Source organism: Nilaparvata lugens, chromosome 11 (assembly GCF_014356525.2).
Source record: "Nilaparvata lugens isolate BPH chromosome 11, ASM1435652v1, whole genome shotgun sequence".
Taxonomy (NCBI): domain Eukaryota; kingdom Metazoa; phylum Arthropoda; class Insecta; order Hemiptera; family Delphacidae; genus Nilaparvata; species Nilaparvata lugens.
In genome coordinates, this window is record NC_052514.1 from 8,597,869 (window position 1) to 8,619,496 (window position 21,628).

The 21,628-nt window shown below is 31.5% G+C and overlaps 1 protein-coding gene across 1 annotated transcript in view; it reads right to left on the reverse strand.

The window, feature by feature from the left end:
- Window positions 1-12,214: 12,214 nt before the first annotated feature.
- The window catches only part of LOC111049381 (ammonium transporter Rh type B-like), a 299,674-nt gene continuing 290,260 nt past the window's right edge, over window positions 12,215-21,628 (reverse strand). The window contains exons 7-9 of the mRNA XM_039437572.1: window positions 20,890-21,027; window positions 17,102-17,235; window positions 12,215-12,613 (exon numbers count right to left, since the gene is read on the reverse strand). Of these exons, the coding sequence (XP_039293506.1) occupies window positions 12,349-12,613; window positions 17,102-17,235; window positions 20,890-21,027 (537 nt within the window). The 3' untranslated portion in view covers window positions 12,215-12,348. The remainder of the gene's footprint in view (window positions 12,614-17,101; window positions 17,236-20,889; window positions 21,028-21,628) is intronic.

Below are 21,628 nucleotides of genomic sequence, written 5' to 3' on the forward strand. Positions count from 1 at the left end.
CTCTAAACCATTACTAATAGCCTACCAAAACAATAAAGAGTGTGGCTCTTTATTCTATGCTAATATCAATATACAGAAGTATTCTGTTATAAGCGAATAAAAGTGTAGTTAGTTGTATTCTAGGATATCCGTTGAAGTCTAAGATCCTTTACTTACATTTTGCTGATTTGAAATAGAATCTTCATAAGGAATAATAATCATCAAAGACGATCAGTACCCTGAAAAAATAATGTAAACAAACCAATAACTTATGGAAGTTCTAGACGTTTAATTTTATTTCACAGACGAATAGAGAATGACATTTTAGTTCATTGTTTATTTGGATATTTTATTCCTATTTGTTGTACTGTGATATTCATTTTAGTATCAAAGAAAGAGCAATATATTGAAACATTATTCTAAAGTTGCGTTCACACCAAAGTTATTAACAAAATGTTATAGATTCTATCAATGTCTCAACATTCTGTATTCTAGGTACCTTTGATTCTATTAGATTGAACGGAACTTGACAAACACATATGTTCATCATGTATATGATAAGTTATGTTAAATCTAATAGAATCTATAAAGATTAAGTTATTAACATTTTGTTAATAACTTTGGTGTAAACGCAGCTTGAATCTACTAGTGATGTTGAAATATTCAACAATGTATTACTATAATTGTATATTACAATTTTTGAGAGTAATTTGGATTTATTTTACTATTCTTAGGTTCTATAGTTTCAATTTCAAATACTGCTAGTGTTATTGCATAATAATTTATATTGTTTATTATTGTCTGCTTTGTAGGACACTGATGAATTGTGAAATGAATCTGTTATTTTTCTCAAAAAATCCAGTTTACTCAGCTATTAGTTAGTTACTGTTGTTGGTGAGATATAGTAGTATTTTTATCCATGATGAAACTCTCGAATGCTGTCTAGCGATATCACATTATGTTATCTAGGAACATGTATGAAATATTTCTATAAATAAATTCTTGATATTCCTAGACAGCATTCCAGTATTTCATTAGTTATTAGCATTCATTCAATATTTAACCAGTGATCTATAGCCAGTTCCTTCAAATATTTATGAATTAATAATTTAGTTATTGAATAGTAGTGGACCATCCATTAACATCTGTGTAATACTATACAGACTTTGTGCCGGCTCCACAAAAGCCGGTTAAATTTTAACCATGATTAATTCCATGAGAACCAATCAGAAAAGTCATCTTATCAATAAGACCTTCTCTTATTGGTTCTCGTGAAATTAATCACGATTAAAATTTAACCGGCTTTTGTGCAACCGGCACACAGACTTTGCGTCTTATTTTGAAGATGAAATTATAAAACAAGATTTCATTGATATTGTAGATGATAGCTACTGTATTCATATTGCATAATTCTTGATATTATCGCAAACGGTTACTTTCAAGACAATTAATTTTAATAATCAAAACTATACGACAGTTTTAGTTCCAAATCTTCATTCATTCCTTATCTAAATTTAAATATATATAAATATATGTAAACAATTTGGGAGAGGAATAGCACAAGGATATCTTATTTTTTTCTCCCTATCATTTTGATGATGTAGGTACTTATTGTATGAATCAATAAAGAATCACTTTATGCTGAGTATTAGACAATATTGTTCAATTCCAATCGAGGGGGCAATTCCTAATTCTATTCTTCATTGATTCGTACAATAAGTAGCCTACATCATCAAACTGATAGGGAGAGAAAAAAATAAGGTAACCTTGTGCTATTCCCAATTGATTCAGATTGGAGAATTGATTATTGTTATTTAGTTTATTTTATGAAATCTTGGATTATTTATGTAATTTGATTTGTGAAGAGGAGATTATGTGTATATTTTTACTCACCATTAAATTATTTTGACTATTAAATTTGTAGAAATTGTTCTTTTGTAGTATTATACCAGGACACCACAATACTGGTTGTTATATAACCGTTCAAATAAACCGTCGAAAATGGACCACAACATAACGTGTAGAATAATATGATTTCACCAATGCATCATCACCAGGATATTGCAAAATTCAGTGCAATATATTCAGTTATTTGGTGTATTACTAACATAATGTGGAAGAATAGTTAATTTCACAATAATTCAATGCATTATCACCAGGATATTGCAAAATTCAGTGCAATATTCAGTTATTTGATGTATTTCATGCAAAAAATTAGACATACACACTCGTTGAACATATTTTTATAAGAACACATCCTTCGTAATAAACATTTAATCCTTCATTTTGTCCCCTTGAGGGACATGTTTTAAAGTACATTAGCAGTATATATGTACCATATAGATCACTGAGGCAACCCCTACAGATTCCATGGAAGTGGTGATATCTATTCAAATTCCCACCGAAACTGTTTTTTCTTTGTGACCACACTGAAGTTTAAGGTTATTAATATTTAGTTTAGCACTTTTCCTCAACCACTTTGGTATCAGAAGGCTCGTGAACTTTTATTATAGTCGACTCCGTTTTTTCGGGCACATTTTTTTCTGTCGACTCATCACTTTCATTGGGGATTTCCCAGTGCAGAGCATCCTCAAAGAAAGAGTCCTCAGGTACAGATCCGGTGGCTGGTGATGAAAGGTTTATTATTGTACCTGAAATGGAAAAATATATTAGTGGATATTTGAAGAGAAACCAAGAATAATGGTAACCTTGCACATTGATTCAGATTGGAGAATTGATTATGTGTTATAGTGTTTATTTTATGAAATCTTGGATTATTTATGTAATTTGATTTGTGAAGAGGAGATTATGTGTATATTTTTACTCACCATTAAATTATTTTGACTATTAAATTTGTAGAAATTGTTCTTTTGTAGTATTATACCAGGACACCACAATACTGGTTGTTATATAACCGTTCAAATAAACCGTCGAAAATGGACCACAACATAACGTGTAGAATAATATGATTTCACCAATGCATCATCACCAGGATATTGCAAAATTCAGTGCAATATATTCAGTTATTTGGTGTATTACTAACATAATGTGGAAGAATAGTTAATTTCACATAATTCAATGCATTATCACCAGGATATTGCAAAATTCAGTGCAATATTCAGTTATTTGATGTATTTCATGCAAAAAATTAGACATACACACTCGTTGAACATATTTTTATAAGAACACATCCTTCGTAATAAACATTTAATCCTTCATTTTGTCCCCTTGAGGGACATGTTTTAAAGTACATTAGCAGTATATATGTACCATATAGATCACTGAGGCAACCCCTACAGATTCCATGGAAGTGGTGATATCTATTCAAATTCCCACCGAAACTGTTTTTTCTTAGTGACAATGGTCATTTTTCTATTTGGTTTTTCGATTTTTTTATGTGGTTATTTGAAACCTCTGGTTTATGTCGATCGACCACGGACCATAGCACACCTCAAGAACAACATTCGCGACGCCATTGCCAACATACCGATTGATATACAACAACGAAAAATATTGTATTGCAATAAAAACCAATCTGTAACTTAATTGCAATCTATATTTTTCAAACTATTTCCGAAATTAATTAATATTTTTTGTTATTTTTCTTTAATTAATTGTGTTGCAATTAATAAAAACCAATACCGTTGTAATTGCAAACTTACTCAATAGTATCACAAATTTGTGTTCAAATAAATTGATTGATTTAGAATTTATTGATGATGACTTCTTTAGCAACCCTTCAATCTTCAATATATTAAATAGAGAATGCATTTATTCAAATGCTAATAATATTAATTATTATTAAACGAAAATCCTAAATAAATGCTGCAAATCAACCCGAAGACCTCTGCTACTGCAGACATTGACAACAGGGTTAACAGCTAGATGGAAATTCGATGAGAACTACTATCCAAAAATAGTTGCCAGCCGGGAATCGAACCCGGTACCTCCCAATGCTAGTCAGGTATGCTTGCCTTACACCAAACTGACAATCTCTGGATAGCAGCGCACATTTTATACAAAGCCACAGCGGCCAACCAGTTACAGATGGAATTAAATAGAGAATGCATTTATTCAAATGCTAATTAATATATAATTATATTTAACGAAAATCCTAAATAAATTTTCGATTCTTATTTAGGATTTTCGTTAAATAATAATTATATATTAATTAGCATTTGAATAAAGGATTCTCTATTTAATTCCATCTGTAAATGGTTGGCCGCTGTGGCTTTGTATAAAATGTGCGCTGCTATCCAGAGATTGTCAGTTTGGTGTAAGGGCAAGCATACCTGACTGCAATTGGGAGGTACCGGGTTCGATTCCGGGCTGGCAACTAATTTTGGATAGTAGTTCTCATCGAATTTCCATCTAGCTGTTAACCCTGTTGTCAATGTCTGCAGTAGCAGAGGTCTTCGGGGTGATTTGCGATTATTTAGGATTTTCGTTAAAAATAATTCAATATATTATTAATAATAATAATTTATGATATTGATTCAAACCTTCTTGCGCTTATTTCGTATTATTTGAAGAATTTATTAATACTCTAGTTTTAATGTTTAAAAAATAGTGGCTTCTCCAGAAACTTTCTTTAAAATACTCTTTTTACTTTCCTTGTCCTATTACCATAGGTAAGGAAAGTATTGCTTTCCGAAAAAAATTAAGTAACCCAATTTCTAAATTTCTATACGTTTCAAGGTCCCCTGAGTCCAAAAAAGTGGTTTTTGGGTATGGTCTGTGTGTGTGTGTGGGTGTGTGTGTGTGGTGTGTGGTGTGTGTGGTGTGTGTGTGTATGTGCGTCTGTGTACCGGTACACGATATCCCATCTCCCAATTAACGGAATGACTTGAAATTTGGAACTGAAGGTCCTTACAATATAAGGATCCGACACGAACAATTTCGATCAAATGCAATTCAAGATGGAGGCTAGAATGGCGAAAATGTTGTCAAAAACAGTGTTTTTCGCGATTTTCTCGAAAACGGCTCCAACGATTCTGATCAAATTCATACCCAGAATAGTTATTGATAAGTTCTATCAACTGCCACAAGTCCCATATCTGTAAAAATTTCAGGAGCTCCGCCCCATCTATGCAAAGTTTGATTTTAGGTTCCCAATTATCAGGCTCCAGATACATTAAAAAAAAAAAAAAATTAAGTGGTAAAGATTCAGCATGATAATCTCTACAATTTATGTTCAGTAACATCTTCACCTAAAATTGAAAATAAGCTCGAAATTCAAGAAAATATGATTGTTCAATTGCAAACTATTGGCAAATGTTGATTCTATTAAATCATTCACTATGAAGAGATATCAGACTTCGTGTGTCTCCAGCGTTATTGACCTGTCACCAGCTGACTCAGATCTTTGAATAGTAGACTTGTGATGCGCGGGAACACTAGCGTCGGGTGATCAATTTTCATAACGGCAAGAAAAGTTGTGTGAGTGCGCCACACCAGATTTTTATGGTAGACATAGACCAAGTTGTACAAAAGCCGGTTAAATTTTAACCGTGATTAATATCACGAGAACCAGAGAAGACCTTTTTTATAATTAATCAAGATTAAAATTTAACCGGCACATAGTGAGATACTTGTAGTTTTAGTGAGGTTCATTTTATTTGACAGAGTGCAGATAATAGGTATGCTATACCACTACAACCGTAAATAAATCCGTAGTGCATTCGTGTGACGTCAGCACAGATAGGGCTCCTACACCAAAAAAATTCGTTGATTTCATCTGATCTATATCAGCTAATGTTTTTATTGGTGTAGGAGCCCTACCTGTAATGACGTCACCAGAAGAATTATGGCTTTGTTTACGGAGGTAGTGGCTATACCCTGACCTTGGTGATGTCAAATTTTGTGAATCGTTCACTATTATTCTTTCTTGATGAGAAACGGATAAATCTTCAAGACTAAAAACTATTTTACTGTCAACTATTTACATTTTCGTCAACATCGTTTTGATAGTGAAAATAATTTAAGTTAGGGAGGCCTATTAGTACCGCATTAAACTTACGACTGTAGAATATTTTTGAAATTTTATTGCAATCAATACACAAAAAGTAAATACTATCCACTTCACAAAAAATATCAATCTTTTTTCAAACGTATGGATTAAGCTGGATTCGCACACCACAAGTGAAAGTGACAATATAATTCCCATAAGTTATAATGGGATTATTCATATTGATTCGCCGTACTGAATGTGCATATAAGAAACTATGGGAATTATATTTTCACTGTCACTACTCTTATGTGCGAATCCAGCTTGAAAACAGCTTGTAATTGCGAGCTATAAGATCAACAATTCTATAGGATCACTACGCCTTTTCCAATTGTATTTGAGAAAGTATCAATTGTATTTGAGAATAGTCACTTGTAAATTGAGAGAATGTCAGATGTAGATGAGAATAGTCAATTGTATTTGGGAAGTCATCACATGTAATTGAGAGTAGTGAATTGTATTCGAGAAATCGTCAAATGTAAATGAGAAGATATCAATTGAAAATGAGAAAATTTTTCAATTGCATGACATGTCGGACTCTTCTGTAGCCTACAGTGCAGGTTTGATTTGAGCAGGAAAGGATACTGTACTACGTACACAGTATTCAATTATTACTGTAGGCTTTGCATGGGGGCAAATTAATATTTTCAATGGTGAAAGTATTTACCCTGTACTGTTTACAAATGATTAATGAGTACCATTTCTATGTATGTACTGGCAACGCGACGTTTGTCTCCAAACATTTTGTGAAATATTGCACTTGATGAAGATAAAATTTTCTATGTTAACGGCGCAATTGAACTTCATCATTAATCAATAACATCTCTTGATCAATCAATTTTGCAATAATTCTTCAATGGATTTTGAGACTTGAAAATATATATTATTTTTAAACTAAACGTTTTATTGGAATATTAAATATATTATCATATCATTTTATATGAGTTCAGTTATGAAAAATATAAGTACTGGAAGTACTGATTTTTAGATTCATTTCCCAATTACAACTGACAACTTCTCGATTTCAAATTGTATGTTATTCTCAAATTGAAATGATACTTTCTTAAATAAAATTCACTACCGGTATTCTCAATTACAAGTGATCGATGACTTCTCAAATACAATTGAATATTCTCATTTACATTTGACGTTTCTCAAATACAAATTACTATTCTCAATTACAATTAATACTTTCTCAAATACGGTTGGAAAAGGTGTAGAAACGAATATGAATACAGATACGGTGCCTACCACCATAGAGTAAAGATATTTAAGACTAAAACCTAAATTATTTTTGTCTCTGCTACCACATAACAGTCTATACAAATAGTGAAACTACTGTGCAAGTATCTTACTAAGTGCTGGAAATCACAAAAATACATTTCTCAATTGGAGTGATTGATGTGCCAATAACTATTGTATTTTTATTTATCATTTTTACAAAAGAGGACTAACCAGGAGAGAAAAACTAAGAATAGGCTACTCCTTGTACTATTTCTCAACCAAATTTAGATTACAATAAGTTCGGTCCGAAATAGGTTTTGATTTCAGCACTTTTATAAAATTAAGCCTATTTTCACTCAAAAACTAAGAATTTTTACGGTTGAAAAACTAGATAAACACAAAAATTACACTCTAATCAACATTACAACAATATCAATCGAAATAACTGATGATCATTTAAAATTACAATATAATAAAGCAATAGATAAGAATTTACAATCAAATAACTAGGAGGTGACATAATCCTATACTACTAGAAAATCAATAGGCCTACTCAAGAGCAACAGTATTAATTTATTCTATTTTTTGTAAAAAGCTGAAAACAGGTGTGCGCACTCTTCATATGAATTATCTATCATTTATCCAACATATTAAGGGAGAGAATTTCCTTAATATGATAATAAAATAATAGTGTATAAGGGTTGCAATCGTGTGCAAATAAGTAAAGATATTAAGACTAAAACTGAATTATTTTTGTCTCTGCTACCACATAACAGTCCATACAAATAGTGAAACTACTGTGCAAGTGACTTACTAAGTGGAAATCACAAAAATACATTTCTCAAGCGGAGTGATTGATATGCCAATACTATTGTCTACTTCACTTTTTGTGCAGTTGAGAAGTTGATAATGTGGTATATTCACATTAAATTAAAAAGACTAAGAAATTGTCAAAAAACCACGGATTTATTGATTTTAGAAAATTGATTTCTAAGTATCAATAAATCTGTGGTTTTTGACAATTTCTTAGTCTTTTTAATTTAATATTGTATATTTATTTATTAATAATTTTTACAAAAGAGGATTAACGGGAGAGAAAAGCTAAGGATAGGCTACTCCTTGTACTATTTCTCAATTAAATTTAGATTACATAAGTTCGAAATAGGGTTTTGATTTCACTTTTATGAAATTTAGTCCATTTTCACTAAGATACAACAAAAAACTGAGAATTCGACGGTTGAAAAACTAGATAAAACACAAAAATATTACACTCTAATCACATTATAACAATATCAATCGAAACAAATGATGATCATTTAAAATGACAATATAATAAAGCAATAGATAAGAATTTACAATCAAATAACTAGGAGGTGACATAATTCTATACTACTGGAAAATCAATAGGCCTACTCAAGAGCAACAGTACCGTATTAATTTATTCTATTTTTTGTGAAAAGCTGAAAACAGGTGTGCGCACTCTTCATATGAATTTATCTATTATTTATCCAAATATTAAGGAAGAGAATATTCTTCTGATATATTATGATAATAGTAAAACACTTCACTTTGAATGGGCTACTTTTACAAATTAATAAAAACAATATGGTAACTTGAAGTACCCTTTAAATTATTATTATTTCGAATAATAAAGGGTACTCCAAGTTTCGATATTGTTTTTATTAACGATAATAGTGTATATTGGATTGCAATCGTGTGAAAAATAATTATAGTTATAGTGCCAGAGAAAACTGAAATTGTTTGATTCTAGTGCTTGAAACGAGAACACATGAGAAACACTACTGTACTCTTTGAACATTTTCATTTACCATCAAAGGCTTAGATGCCATCAATTACTCTTCTATAGGCATTCTCCAATAATGATAGTCTTCGAAATCATCTTTCAATTCATCAGCTTGGTCATCATATTCGGATACTATGCGCATGAATATACCTTTTCCAAGAGCAGAAAATTAATGCCAAAAATCATACATTATGGAAGTTAAAGACGACATATTACATATACATAAGACACATATAGTTTCAATTATTTCTAAAATAGTTTAAACATAGATATAATCTTCTTAAATTAGTACATTTACAGATGTTTATAAATCTGTTTTTTTGTGAAACAATAAAATCAATTCAATTCTGACAAGAAGAGCCGATAAGCATTCTTACATAATACAAGAGGAAAAACTAAAATTGATGTACCTTCTGCAGATTGAACTAAATAGAGACTGTTTCCCTGTACTGGCACAGAAGATCTTCAGCGCGCTGCCAGATATGGTGAGGGAACTGGATGACAGAAGTTTTGGTGCAAGAGTTAGAGCCTGGCTGCGGTTGCCATTCTACTCTGTGGCTAAATATTTCAAGGCCAACAGTCTTTAATTTAATTTAAGTGATACAGAATCCGACGACCATCTCGATCTGTTGTTAAGCTTTAAAACATTAATGTTGGTGTCAAGTTTGTGTAAAAAATTGTATAATCAACAACGACCAAATTAGTCCGAATACAAAGAGACGCCGTCCATCCAGGCCAGGAAGCTGGTTAACGACGAAGGACAGAAGTATGAAGTATGAAGTATGAAGTACGAAGTACGAAGTATGAAGTACGAAGTATATGAAATATGAAGTATTAAGATTATTTTTTATTTTTGCTATATGGCTAGTTTGCTAATACATTAGTAGCTAGTTGAAAGTCTATATATAAGAATAACTAGTACCCTTATATATTAAATTAAATAAGGATAATAAATAATTCTTCATAAATATATTTTTATTATGATCGAATTGCTTTCAGTCTTAGGCTACAGTTTTCATGAATTCCACTTGGGTTTCCTCTGCAGCTTATGTCATTGTAGGCTTTAAATACTCCAATTAAAATCAATATACATTCAGTATCATTTAACTTGTGTGGAATTTAGTAATACATGTGGTATCGATTCGGTACCGTATAGAAGTCTGCGTTTCCACCAAAGTTAAATGCATACTTTATAAGAAAATGTTTATTTTTCCGTCCTTATAGATTCTATTAGATTAAACGGAGCTTGATAAACACATATGCACATCATGTTTATGATAAGTTATGTTCAATCTAATAGAACCTATAAGGACGGAAAAATAAACATTTTGTTGATAATAAATTTTGTGTAAACACAGCTTTAATATTTTTCAACTCTGTCTCTTCCTAAACCAGCTCAGTTACAATCACTCTGCTAAATAGAGTCTATAAAATACTCTCTAGGCTACTTCTTATAGGAAAATTGAATGAAATTCAAATATTAAGAGTTTAAAATTATTGAATGATTTTTCTTGAATGCTCCAGGAAAGAGTTTACTGTTGTAACTTTGCTTAGAAAATACGGAATAAATTGAATATATATTGAAAATAATTGAAATTTTCAAATCAAAATTATTGATTCATCACAAAACAATTTAGGACACTAGTTGCAGCTGTTACACCATTAATAATAACTTTATTCTCGCAAAAGAAAGCACAAACAATAATTACAGAAAATGTGAAAATGAAATAATATGTTGCAATAGGAGTAAACGTAAAAATAAAATGTCTATATCGTACAGTACGGTACCTATTTCAAAATACAAACAGCCCCTATTAAAATAAACATAAAAATTAACAGAATAGCAAAAGTAAAGGAAAATTAGCATAACAGATGAACAAAAATGAAAGAATAAAGTGGCTGTCCATTCAATAATTAAAAAAGCAATATATCTAATAATAAGGAAGAATAACTGTATATAAACATAACAGAACATGCCTTTGCACCAATAAATCTTAGCGAAAATGATTCTGTATGCAAATAATTTCACAAGAAATTATGCCCGCATACATTATCAAGCATTCTCTATTTAGTAAACTCCTAAAAAATACAGTCTATTAGAAATAATGGTGTAGCAACCAAAACTGCTATGTGCTTAAATCATTAAAATAATTCAGAGGTTTTGACAATATCAAATCGTTTCTATCTCTATTATATTTATTTCAACAGATATCACATTCATCATTTAAACAATTTATTATCAATGATTATAATAATATTATCAATAATTATCAATATTTTAATTTATTATCAAAATAATCGAAAGAGAAGAAATTATGTTTACCTCTCCAAGTTAGTAGCTCTTAAGGTCAAGAGGACTCTACTAGCTTCTCTGTTCTCTCCCGAGTTTTCATAGAATATTGACAAAGTCCGAAATAAGTTCAGTTACCGTACTTCACATAATTTTTAGTCTAATATCTATCATATATACAAAGAATCCTGCGCGACCACTCAATTTATTGGAAATTTTATTCTCTCTAATTTTGTCGAGAATGATTTTTCTTGAGAAACTCATGATTTAGCCTACGATATAAAATGGAAAAATGAAAAAAGTCCGAAATTTTGGATGTTTTTGGGGGTTTTGGAGTGAAGCCGCCCTCTGGCGTGTCAGCAAATTTCAGATTCGAATTCAGCGCCCCAAAATACATATAGAACCGTCGAGAAAAATTCTTTCGGGGCTGTTTCCTGAAAAACGATCATTTGACTGGACTAATAACAAAGGTTAAGTGTAAGAGAGGGCCGACTGCGCCCTAGCTTTGCCCTCCTTGGTCAAAAATAATGTCAGTCATTCTATTGGTAAAACTGAATAACTTATCAATTATTATAGTGAGGTCCAGGTTATAATGGCAGTGGATAAAGATAGAAGAAAAGCGTTGCCGATTCTCTGCCTTAATTAATTATTTTTCTACACTGTCAAAAACAGAGTTGGCATCGTTGCGGAGCTAGAAAAGGATAGTACTACCTGCTTTGTCGAATGATAGACAAGGATAGCAACACAAAAGTTAATCAAATACTGTCATTATAACGTGGACCTCGCCATATTAATATGATTGTAGTTTGTTTATAACTAAGACAAATTTTTATTGTAATATTTTCATATATTTTACGATTTCTATTATCTTAATGTTTAATTTTATATCATAATTTATCTTTTATTTCACAAGTTTTATATTAGGGCCTATTGTTATTATTTTTTGACGTGCTCATACAATGTAAAGATGTTTTGGCAATAAAGAATCTTGAATCTTGAAACTTGAATTCTGTTCTATCACACCACAGAAAGTTGTAGATATTTTTAATTGAATTTTATGTGTATGAATATTTTCAAATAGGTAAATAAATAGGTAAATAGGTAATAGGTAATAGGTAAATAGGTACCGACTGTTATAACGCCACCGATGATTGAGAAGGCCAGAGTGCATGGAATGGCGACAATCTGGAAGCAAGCCTGGTTGAAGGCCGTCCTGTTAGTCCCCGGGTCCACGTCGATTTTGCTCACCAAACTCTGGAATTCGGGACTATCTCGCAACGGCGCTCTGGCAGGGAATATTGAGTAGAGGCTGCAAAAATTGTAAAATAGGTCTCATTATTTCATGAAATTTCTAAAACTTTCAAAGAATCACTACATTAATATTGTAGAAGATGATAGTAGAATAAAATAGTTATTCACATTTTTTCCGTTCCACATTCTCATAAAAATGTAGAATTGACGAAATCTGTTTGGTTTTATTGCAATATTTCTGAAGACAGATTAGGCCTCAGCATTAATCTGTTTGCATAATTACATTCTAAATGTTTTCATTCTAATTAATTCTGTTTTATTTACATTCCTAGTTACACCATAAACAGGGTGATTCATAATTATGGTAAAATAATTTAATACGTGATAGTAGAGGTAAATATAAGAAAAAAGTTCATATAAACATATATCCATAAACGCTTCACTAGCGAGTTATACAGAGTGAAAGATTTCGCCCGGAATTCAGTTCCTCTGGTGAAATACACCGATGCTGATAATGTTCTTTTGAATATTTTCTTATTTAAAACATAATAAATCAGCTGTTTTAGAACAGCTATTATTGAAATCCATGTTTTATTTGCAATCAGCTACAACTTATGAGTTATTAGTTCTCTCCTCATAAAACAGCAAATTTTTGTGGTGTAATGTACTACATAAGAATACATTTTGTTCAACTTTTATTTAAATTTAGTTTACACAGCTTACATAATTCTTTTCAGAATTAAATTCTCTACAATTTTTATTGCGAAAAATTATTTGTTCACTGGTTATTAAAGAAAGTTATTGGGCATCAAACGTAGAAGTCTGTGTTTTTCTACTTGATTTTTTTGCATATTTCAACTTTTTTCTCAAAAACTACTCACACTACAGCTTCCAGACTAGTTTTATTCAATTTTCAGATATTTTTCCATATGAATCCAGCATAAGTTTTTAAAAAACTAGTCCCCAAACAATTTAGCATCGGTGTATTTCACCAGAGGAACAGAATTCCGGGCGAAATCTTTCACCCTGTATAGCTCGCTAATGAAGCGTTTATGGATATATTGTTTATATGAACTATTTTTCTTATTTTTACCTCTACTATCACGTATTAAAATATTTCACCATAATTATGAATCACTCTGTATAGTCGACAATTAATTATGTAAACTTAAGTCTTAACTCCGCCTAATAGGTAAAGATTTTTTTTTTCATTTCATAATTGAATCAAGTTATTCTTCAAAAAAGCAACGTACAACATTAATATCATCATAATAGTTTTGAAAACTGTGAGGTACAGAAAGCTACAGGCCTAGTGTTCAGTTGTTTTCTACATAATAATCTACAAACAAGGAGACAACAAATATTCCTATTTTACTGCCTGTGTTGATAAATATACAAACATGTATGAATGAGCAAATGAACAAATTAACAGATAAGTAGATAGATACCGTATTACAAATAAAATATAATAATTAAAATGTATGTAATCAGAGCTACCTAAAGATGATGTGGAATATCGAAACTAGTTTTTTTAATTTGTGTTTTTACTTTCCTTGCCCTACTACCATAGGTAAGGAAAGTATTGCTTTCCAAAAAAAATTAAGGTACCCCAATTTCAAGTTTTCTATACGTTTCAAGGTCCCCTGAGTCCAAAAGCATGAATTTTGGGTGTTGGTCTGTGTGTGTGTATGTGTTTATGTCTGTGAACACGATAACTCCATTCCTAATTAACCGATTGACTTGAAATTTTAAACTTAAGGTCCTTACACTATAAGGATCCGACATGAACAATTTCGATCAAATACAATTCAAGATGGCGGCAAAAATGGCGAAAATGTTGTCAAATCAGGGTTTTTCACGATTTTCTCGATACGGCTCCAACGATTTTGATCAAATTCATACCTAGAAAAGTCATTGCTAAGTTCTATCAACTGCCACAAGTCTCATATCTGTAAAAATTTCAGGAGCACTGCACCATCTATGCAAAGTTTGATTTTAGATTCCCAATTATCAGGCTTCAGATACAAATAAACAAAAAATTTCAAGAGGAAAAGATTGAGCATAAAAATCTCTACAATTAATGTTCAGTAGCATTTTCACCTAAAATTGAAAAAAAGCTAGAAATTAGAGAAAATAAGATTATTCAATTGCAAACTGTTGGCAACTGTTGATTCTATTAAATCATTCACTATGTTCACTATGAAGAGATAGCAGATTTCGTGTGTCTGCAGCGCTATTGTCCTGTCACCAGCTGGCTGAGATCTTAAAAAAGTAGACTTGAGATGCGCGTGTACACTAGCGTCAGGGAATCAATCAATTTTCATAACGGCAAGTAAAGTTGTGTGAGTGCACTACACCAGATTTTTTCTATTCCACATTCTCATAAATGTAGAATTGACGAAATCTGTTTGGTTTTAATGCAATATTTCTGAAGACAGATTAGGCCTGAGCATTAAACTGTTTGCATAATTGAATCACGTTATTCTTTGAAAAAACAACATTAATATCATCATAATAGTTTTGAAAACTGTGAGGTACAGAAAGCTACAGGCCTATTGTTCAGTTGTATTTTACATAATAATCTACAAACAAGGAGACAACAAATATTCCTATTTTACTGCCTGTGTTGATAAATTTACAAACATGTATGAATGAGCAAATGAACAAATAACAGATAAGTAGATAGATACCGTATTACAAATAAAATATAATAATTAAAATGTATGTAATCAGAGCTACCTAAAGATGATGTGGAATATCGAAACTAGTTTTTTTAATTTGTGTTTTTACTTTCCTTGCCCTACTACCATAGGTAAGGAAAGTATTGCTTTCCAAAAAAAATTAAGGTACCCCAATTTCAAGTTTTCTATACGTTTCAAGGTCCCCTGAGTCCAAAAGCATGAATTTTGGGTGTTGGTCTGTGTGTGTGTATGTGTTATGTCTGTGAACACGATAACTCCATTCCTAATTAACCGATTGACTTGAAATTTTAAACTTAAGGTCCTTACACTATAAGGATACAATTCAAGATGGCGGCAAAAATGGCGAAAATGTTGTCAAATCAGGGTTTTTCACGATTTTCTCGATACGGCTCCAACGATTTTGATCAAATTCATACCTAGAAAAGTCATTGCTAAGTTCTATCAACTGCCACAAGTCTCATATCTGTAAAAATTTCAGGAGCACTGCACCATCTATGCAAAGTTTGATTTTAGATTCCCAATTATCAGGCTTCAGATACAAATTAAACAAAAAATTTCAAGAGGAAAAGATTGAGCATAAAAATCTCTACAATTAATGTTCAGTAGCATTTTCACCTAAAATTGAAAAAAAGCTAGAAATTAGAGAAAATAAGATTATTCAATTGCAAACTGTTGGCAACTGTTGATTCTATTAAATCATTCACTATGTTCACTATGAAGAGATAGCAGATTTCGTGTGTCTGCAGCGCTATTGTCCTGTCACCAGCTGGCTGAGATCTTGAAAAAGTAGACTTGAGATGCGCGTGAACACTAGCGTCAGGGAATCAATCAATTTTCATAACGGCAAGTAAAGTTGTGTGAGTGCACTACACCAGATTTTTTCTATTCCACATTCTCATAAATGTAGAATTGACGAAATCTGTTTGGTTTTAATGCAATATTTCTGAAGACAGATTAGGCCTGAGCATTAAACTGTTTGCATAATTGAATCACGTTATTCTTTGAAAAAACAACATTAATATCATCATAATAGTTTTGAAAACTGTGAGGTACAGAAAGCTACAGGCCTATTGTTCAGTTGTATTTTACATAATAATCTACAAACAAGGAGACAACAAATATTCCTATTTTACTGCCTGTGTTGATAAATATATAAACATGTGTGAATGAGCAAATAAACAATTAACAGATAAGTAAATAGGTACCGTATTAAAAATAATATATAATAATTAAAATGTATGTAATCAGAGCTACCTGAAGATGATGTGGAATATCGAAACTATTTGTTTTATGTAATTTTTGTTTTTTATCTATTATTTTATATTAATTTAAAAAAAAGGGTAGGCCTACTATAATGCTATTTTATAAATATAATAGGATACTAAAAGGTAGGATACTAAAAGAAACATTGTAGCTAAACAAATACTCCACTAGGAAGAATTTTTACTAAAGCTTTGCAAGAGGATTTTCAAATCAAAGTATATTAAAAGTCAAATAGGTCTTATTTTTATAGAACCTATATAAGGTAGCTTGAATATCATTAATTTAAAAATAAGTTCAATTAATTTTTCAATTGAAATTAAATAGATCCTCCTAGCACCATTGTATTTTCTGTGTTTATTATGATTGTGACGATTCAATGTTGTGAAGCTTGTCTTTTATATGCAACTACTTGAATAAATGAAATTTGATTTGATTTGAGATGATTATAAACATAGAATTTATTTTCGAATGTCATGGTATATGTTTCACAATTGATAAAAATTGAAAGAAAGTAGAATGAGATTCATTAAATAACTTTGATAATATGAAACTAGTATGAAACATAATTATGATGTACTCACAACATGCCATATTCGCTTTCTGACGCCTGATATGACACGAGCGCAGCCACAAACCCAGCAAACAGTCCTGGAAGTCCATGCAGATTATGAACGCCACAAGTGTCGTGCAACTTGATTTTCTCCAGTAAAATCGGCTGCAACAGAAGAAGAATAATTTTGGATGAATGTTTAAATCTACCACTACAAGGAATATACAAGAGAATACATTATGTATACATTCCTAGTTACACCATATTATATAGTCGACAATTAATTATGTAAACTTAGTGTTGATTATGTAAAATGTAAAATGCTTAAATGTAAATGTAATTGTTTCATTCATATTCTTAATATTCCCTATTGGTTTATTTCTTATTTTTAATTAACTTTTTTCCTTGATAATTATAAAGAACTTTGTGATGTTGAATCGGGAACAGTTTTGGGCTATAATGCCTGTTGTTCCCATACCTGTATGTATGTATTTCTTGTAAATAAATAAATAAAATGATTGACCTGACTTGTTTTATACTCTATAACTGAAATTCTTAGGACGTAATCTTTGAAAAAAGACTACCGGTATATATATATTAAGTAAATATTAATCATTATTATTTCAAATCGTGGTGTCATAATTAATACAAATTTTCAAAGTGTTTCGATTGTCTAAGGTGTGGGCGCATTTTGCTTTATTGAACTAAATATTATAGTGTCCTGCTAAAAATTAGTGGGAAAAATTTAGTCACTTAAAATATCGGTTCAGTACCCATTCAAATGATCAATTAAACCCAATTAAAACTTTAAAAGTGACATTTTCCCAATATTTTGTTAAAATATCTCAAAATCTCGAAAAAACTCGCAGCCATAAACATCTAACGGCATTGTTTTTACTGAATTTATCTATACATTTTCTATCTAGTAGCCAACAATAATCCAATATTTGAGTATTTAAGGTGGATCTATTCACGAGCAATGATGAAAAATATATTGGTAATAAGAAAACAAAGATATTTTCAAATTTCACTAAAAATTTATTAAAAACTTTAAAACTGAGGAAACATTCCTCAGTACAGCTGATGATGCGTTGGTTAACTACGTGAATCATGGTTCTATTTTAAAGTTTTAATAAATGTTTAGAGAAATTTGACAATATCTTTGTTTTCTTATTATGGAGAGATTTTACAACATCACCATCAATTCTAAAACTTATATTGGTATTTTTATTTAAGGTGTATGGAACGGCAATTTTTTATTTTCTCCAAGAACACCTTTTGATTGAATTTATTCGCTGCTTGTAGAATAGCAGACATGCTTGTAGACCCACTGAAGTCCTCCTTTAGTGGGAAATTAACTGTATAGAGAAATCTGAATTTACAAAAGAATAAGAGTTGGATACAACTTTGACATTTACACCAATACTCACATTTATCTATCTATATATATAAAAGCGAAATGGCACTCACTGACTGACTGACTGACTGACTGACTGACTGACTGACTCACTCACTCACTCACTCGCATAACTAAAAATCTACCGGACCAAAAACGCTCAAATTTGGTAGGTATGTTCATTTGGCCCTTTAGAGGCGCACTAAGAAATCTTTTGGCAATATTTTAACTCTAAGGGTTGTTTTTAAGGGTTTAACGTTCGTCTTTAAGCATGTATATTCTTCTTCTCCCAATCTCTTAATTATAATTGAAATTTCCATATCATATGTTACTATAGAACTATATAATCTAGATAGAGTACCTCTTCGAAACAGTCTGGCAACTAAATTAATAATTTTGTCAGGTTGGCATTAAGTTGAGTTGACTTTGTTAGGTTGGCACCAAGTTGAAGATTTAAATGCATTTATCGCGGAAAAATTGATTGGGCACTTCTACTTCAATCCTGGGAATATTATATTACTAGCAGTCAGGCTCGCTTCGCTCGCCATATCCGTTTAGCCAGCCGTTTAGTCTGGACCCCCGACTGGATTGTCCTAACATATGATAAAAATGCCCAAATGAAAAATGCAGGCGAGCGAAGCGAGCCTGCTGATCTCATTCTTGGACGATCCAGTCGGGGGTCCAGGGGGCGGAGCCCCCTGGCTAGACGGATATGGCGAGCGAAGCGAGCCTGACGGCTAGTATTATAATAGAGGAAAGAACTGGCTTATACACGTACGGGATACGAAATTCACGAATAACACATCATCACGTCTAAATTAATGGACTGATTAACTTGAAATTTTGCATATAGATTCTTAATTAACCGAATATGGTTATAGGCATGTTTAATTTTTTTAATATTTCAGTAGGTGATGTTTTCAGTTTGTCTAGTTTTTGATTAGATCCATGCCGAGCACGGGTTACCTGCCAGTTGTAAATATTTACACCGCTATAATATAAGCATAGACATTTTGTGGAATTTTTCAATCTTTAGGTAAAGAGAAAGAATAAATTGTAAGTATTCCGGATACGATTAAAGGCATTAAACCTCAAATCGAATTAATTTTTTAAAAAAATTTTATTGAATATAATTGTTACTAGTACTAGGACTAACGATCAGTTTTTCTATCCTAATAAATTAATACTTCTACTCGATTCACAAAAATAATCTTGTAATAGCTTCTCCTTGTTTTAAATTAGTCCATTCATAATCACTGCACTAAATTGATATAGGTATTAATTTTTTTCACTTTCACTGAGCAATCCTGGAGGTTTACACCAGATCTGTTGGCTTCTTCCTTTCCAATCTCCTCGTTGTACAAAAGCTGGATTGCCTCAACATTTTGGTGGTCATGTAGAGCCTCTTCATAGGACCTTGCTGTTTTTACAATCATCTCCTTGACTGTCTCCACCTGAAGGTCTCTATGAAGGTCGGTGCTCCTGATGAAGTATGGAGCATTGACAGCATTTCGCAGAAACTTGTTTTGGAATTGTTGGATGATGCCAATATTGCTCTCTGCTGTAGGCTACAGCCCCACAGTTGGGCACCATACAACCAGACAGGCCTCAGTATTTGTTTGTAGAGGATAAAATTGAATCAAATTAATTTATTTCTCAGAATGTTACATACAAAATGAGAGTTATACTTCAACAAATAAGGTACCGTATACAAGGAAACCACCTACGGTACATGACTACAGGTATGTGTGTAGGAGGGACTCATCTTCAGCGTGATAAATGCATCCAAAATTTTAAAAATATAAATTAATGTTGTGAATGCTAAATTATCTATGGAAATACAACATTTCAAGGTAACATATTTACTGTTATAAATGTATAACAAGGTGAAATAGAAGCGATATTGTCAGTTCCACATAATTCACAAATTAAGTTGCACAAAAATTATGTGGAACTGGAAATAACGCTTTTTTTTCACTTTAATTTAAGAAATCCTGCAATATAGTTCATAGTGTAGATCAAATCCAAAACAATATATTATTAGATTTAGTGTTTTGTGTGTTTAGTGTTTTTGTATTTTGTTTTGGTTTTGTATAAGTTTGGACTTTTTAACATCAAAATGAACTCAATTCCAAAGTGAAAAGTGTAAATTTAAAGTATTGTGCTGACTATAACCTTAGTGTCCGGTTTCCCATTAGGGAACTTTGGACTATATACGGCGAGGTGGAACTACCCTTGGGTCTCCCCACCATTCAAAGCCATACGCTAATAATAATAATAATAATATTTTATTAGATCTATATGTTAACATAAACAGTCCTAACTGAAGAAACTGAGTAAGAATTTGAATAGAATCTCCACAATATTTGGATAGATAGAATAAATGGATTGATTGATTTATTGATATTTGATGATGTGATTACCTGCAAATATCTGTATCCTGCGACAGATATAACTCCGGCTGTGGCTCCGACAAGCAGCGCTCCATAAGGGTGCAGCATGAGGTCCGCTGCAGCTCCTACCGCCACCCCGCCAGCCAGCGTTGCGTTCTGAATGTGAACCTAAAAAAACAAACACAAACTAGACAACACGTAGACAATATATAATGAGAAATTAATTTGAAAAGTATAGAAAAATAAATAAAATTAAATGGGAATGTATGAAGTAATAAAATACACTATTTACCCATAGAATACAAAAAAAAAATAGAATACAAACTATACAACACGGAAACAGTATAAAATGTGAAATAAGTTTAAAAACTATAGAAAAATAAATAAAATAAAATGAGAATGTATGAAGTAATAAAATGCACTATCTACTCAAAGAATACATTCAATTTAGGCAAAAACAACAGGCTTAGGCCCCAAAATAACCCTAGTCTAGACATAATAATATTTTTAGAAATTTTATTACGATCACCCAAACACATATTATTGACCAAACGTATAGTGAGGTCTATGTTTTAACTCGGATTTTCTTTTGTCTGTCTGTATGTAACGCAATTACGGCCAAACGCGTTGATAGAATTCGATGATATATGGCAGGAGTATTCCTTTTTCAACTGCGCGTCGATGTATACACAATGTTTTTTTGAAATTTTGCATTTTAAGGATGATATGAAAAGAAAAGGAATTCCTCCATACTCTGATATCACTAAAT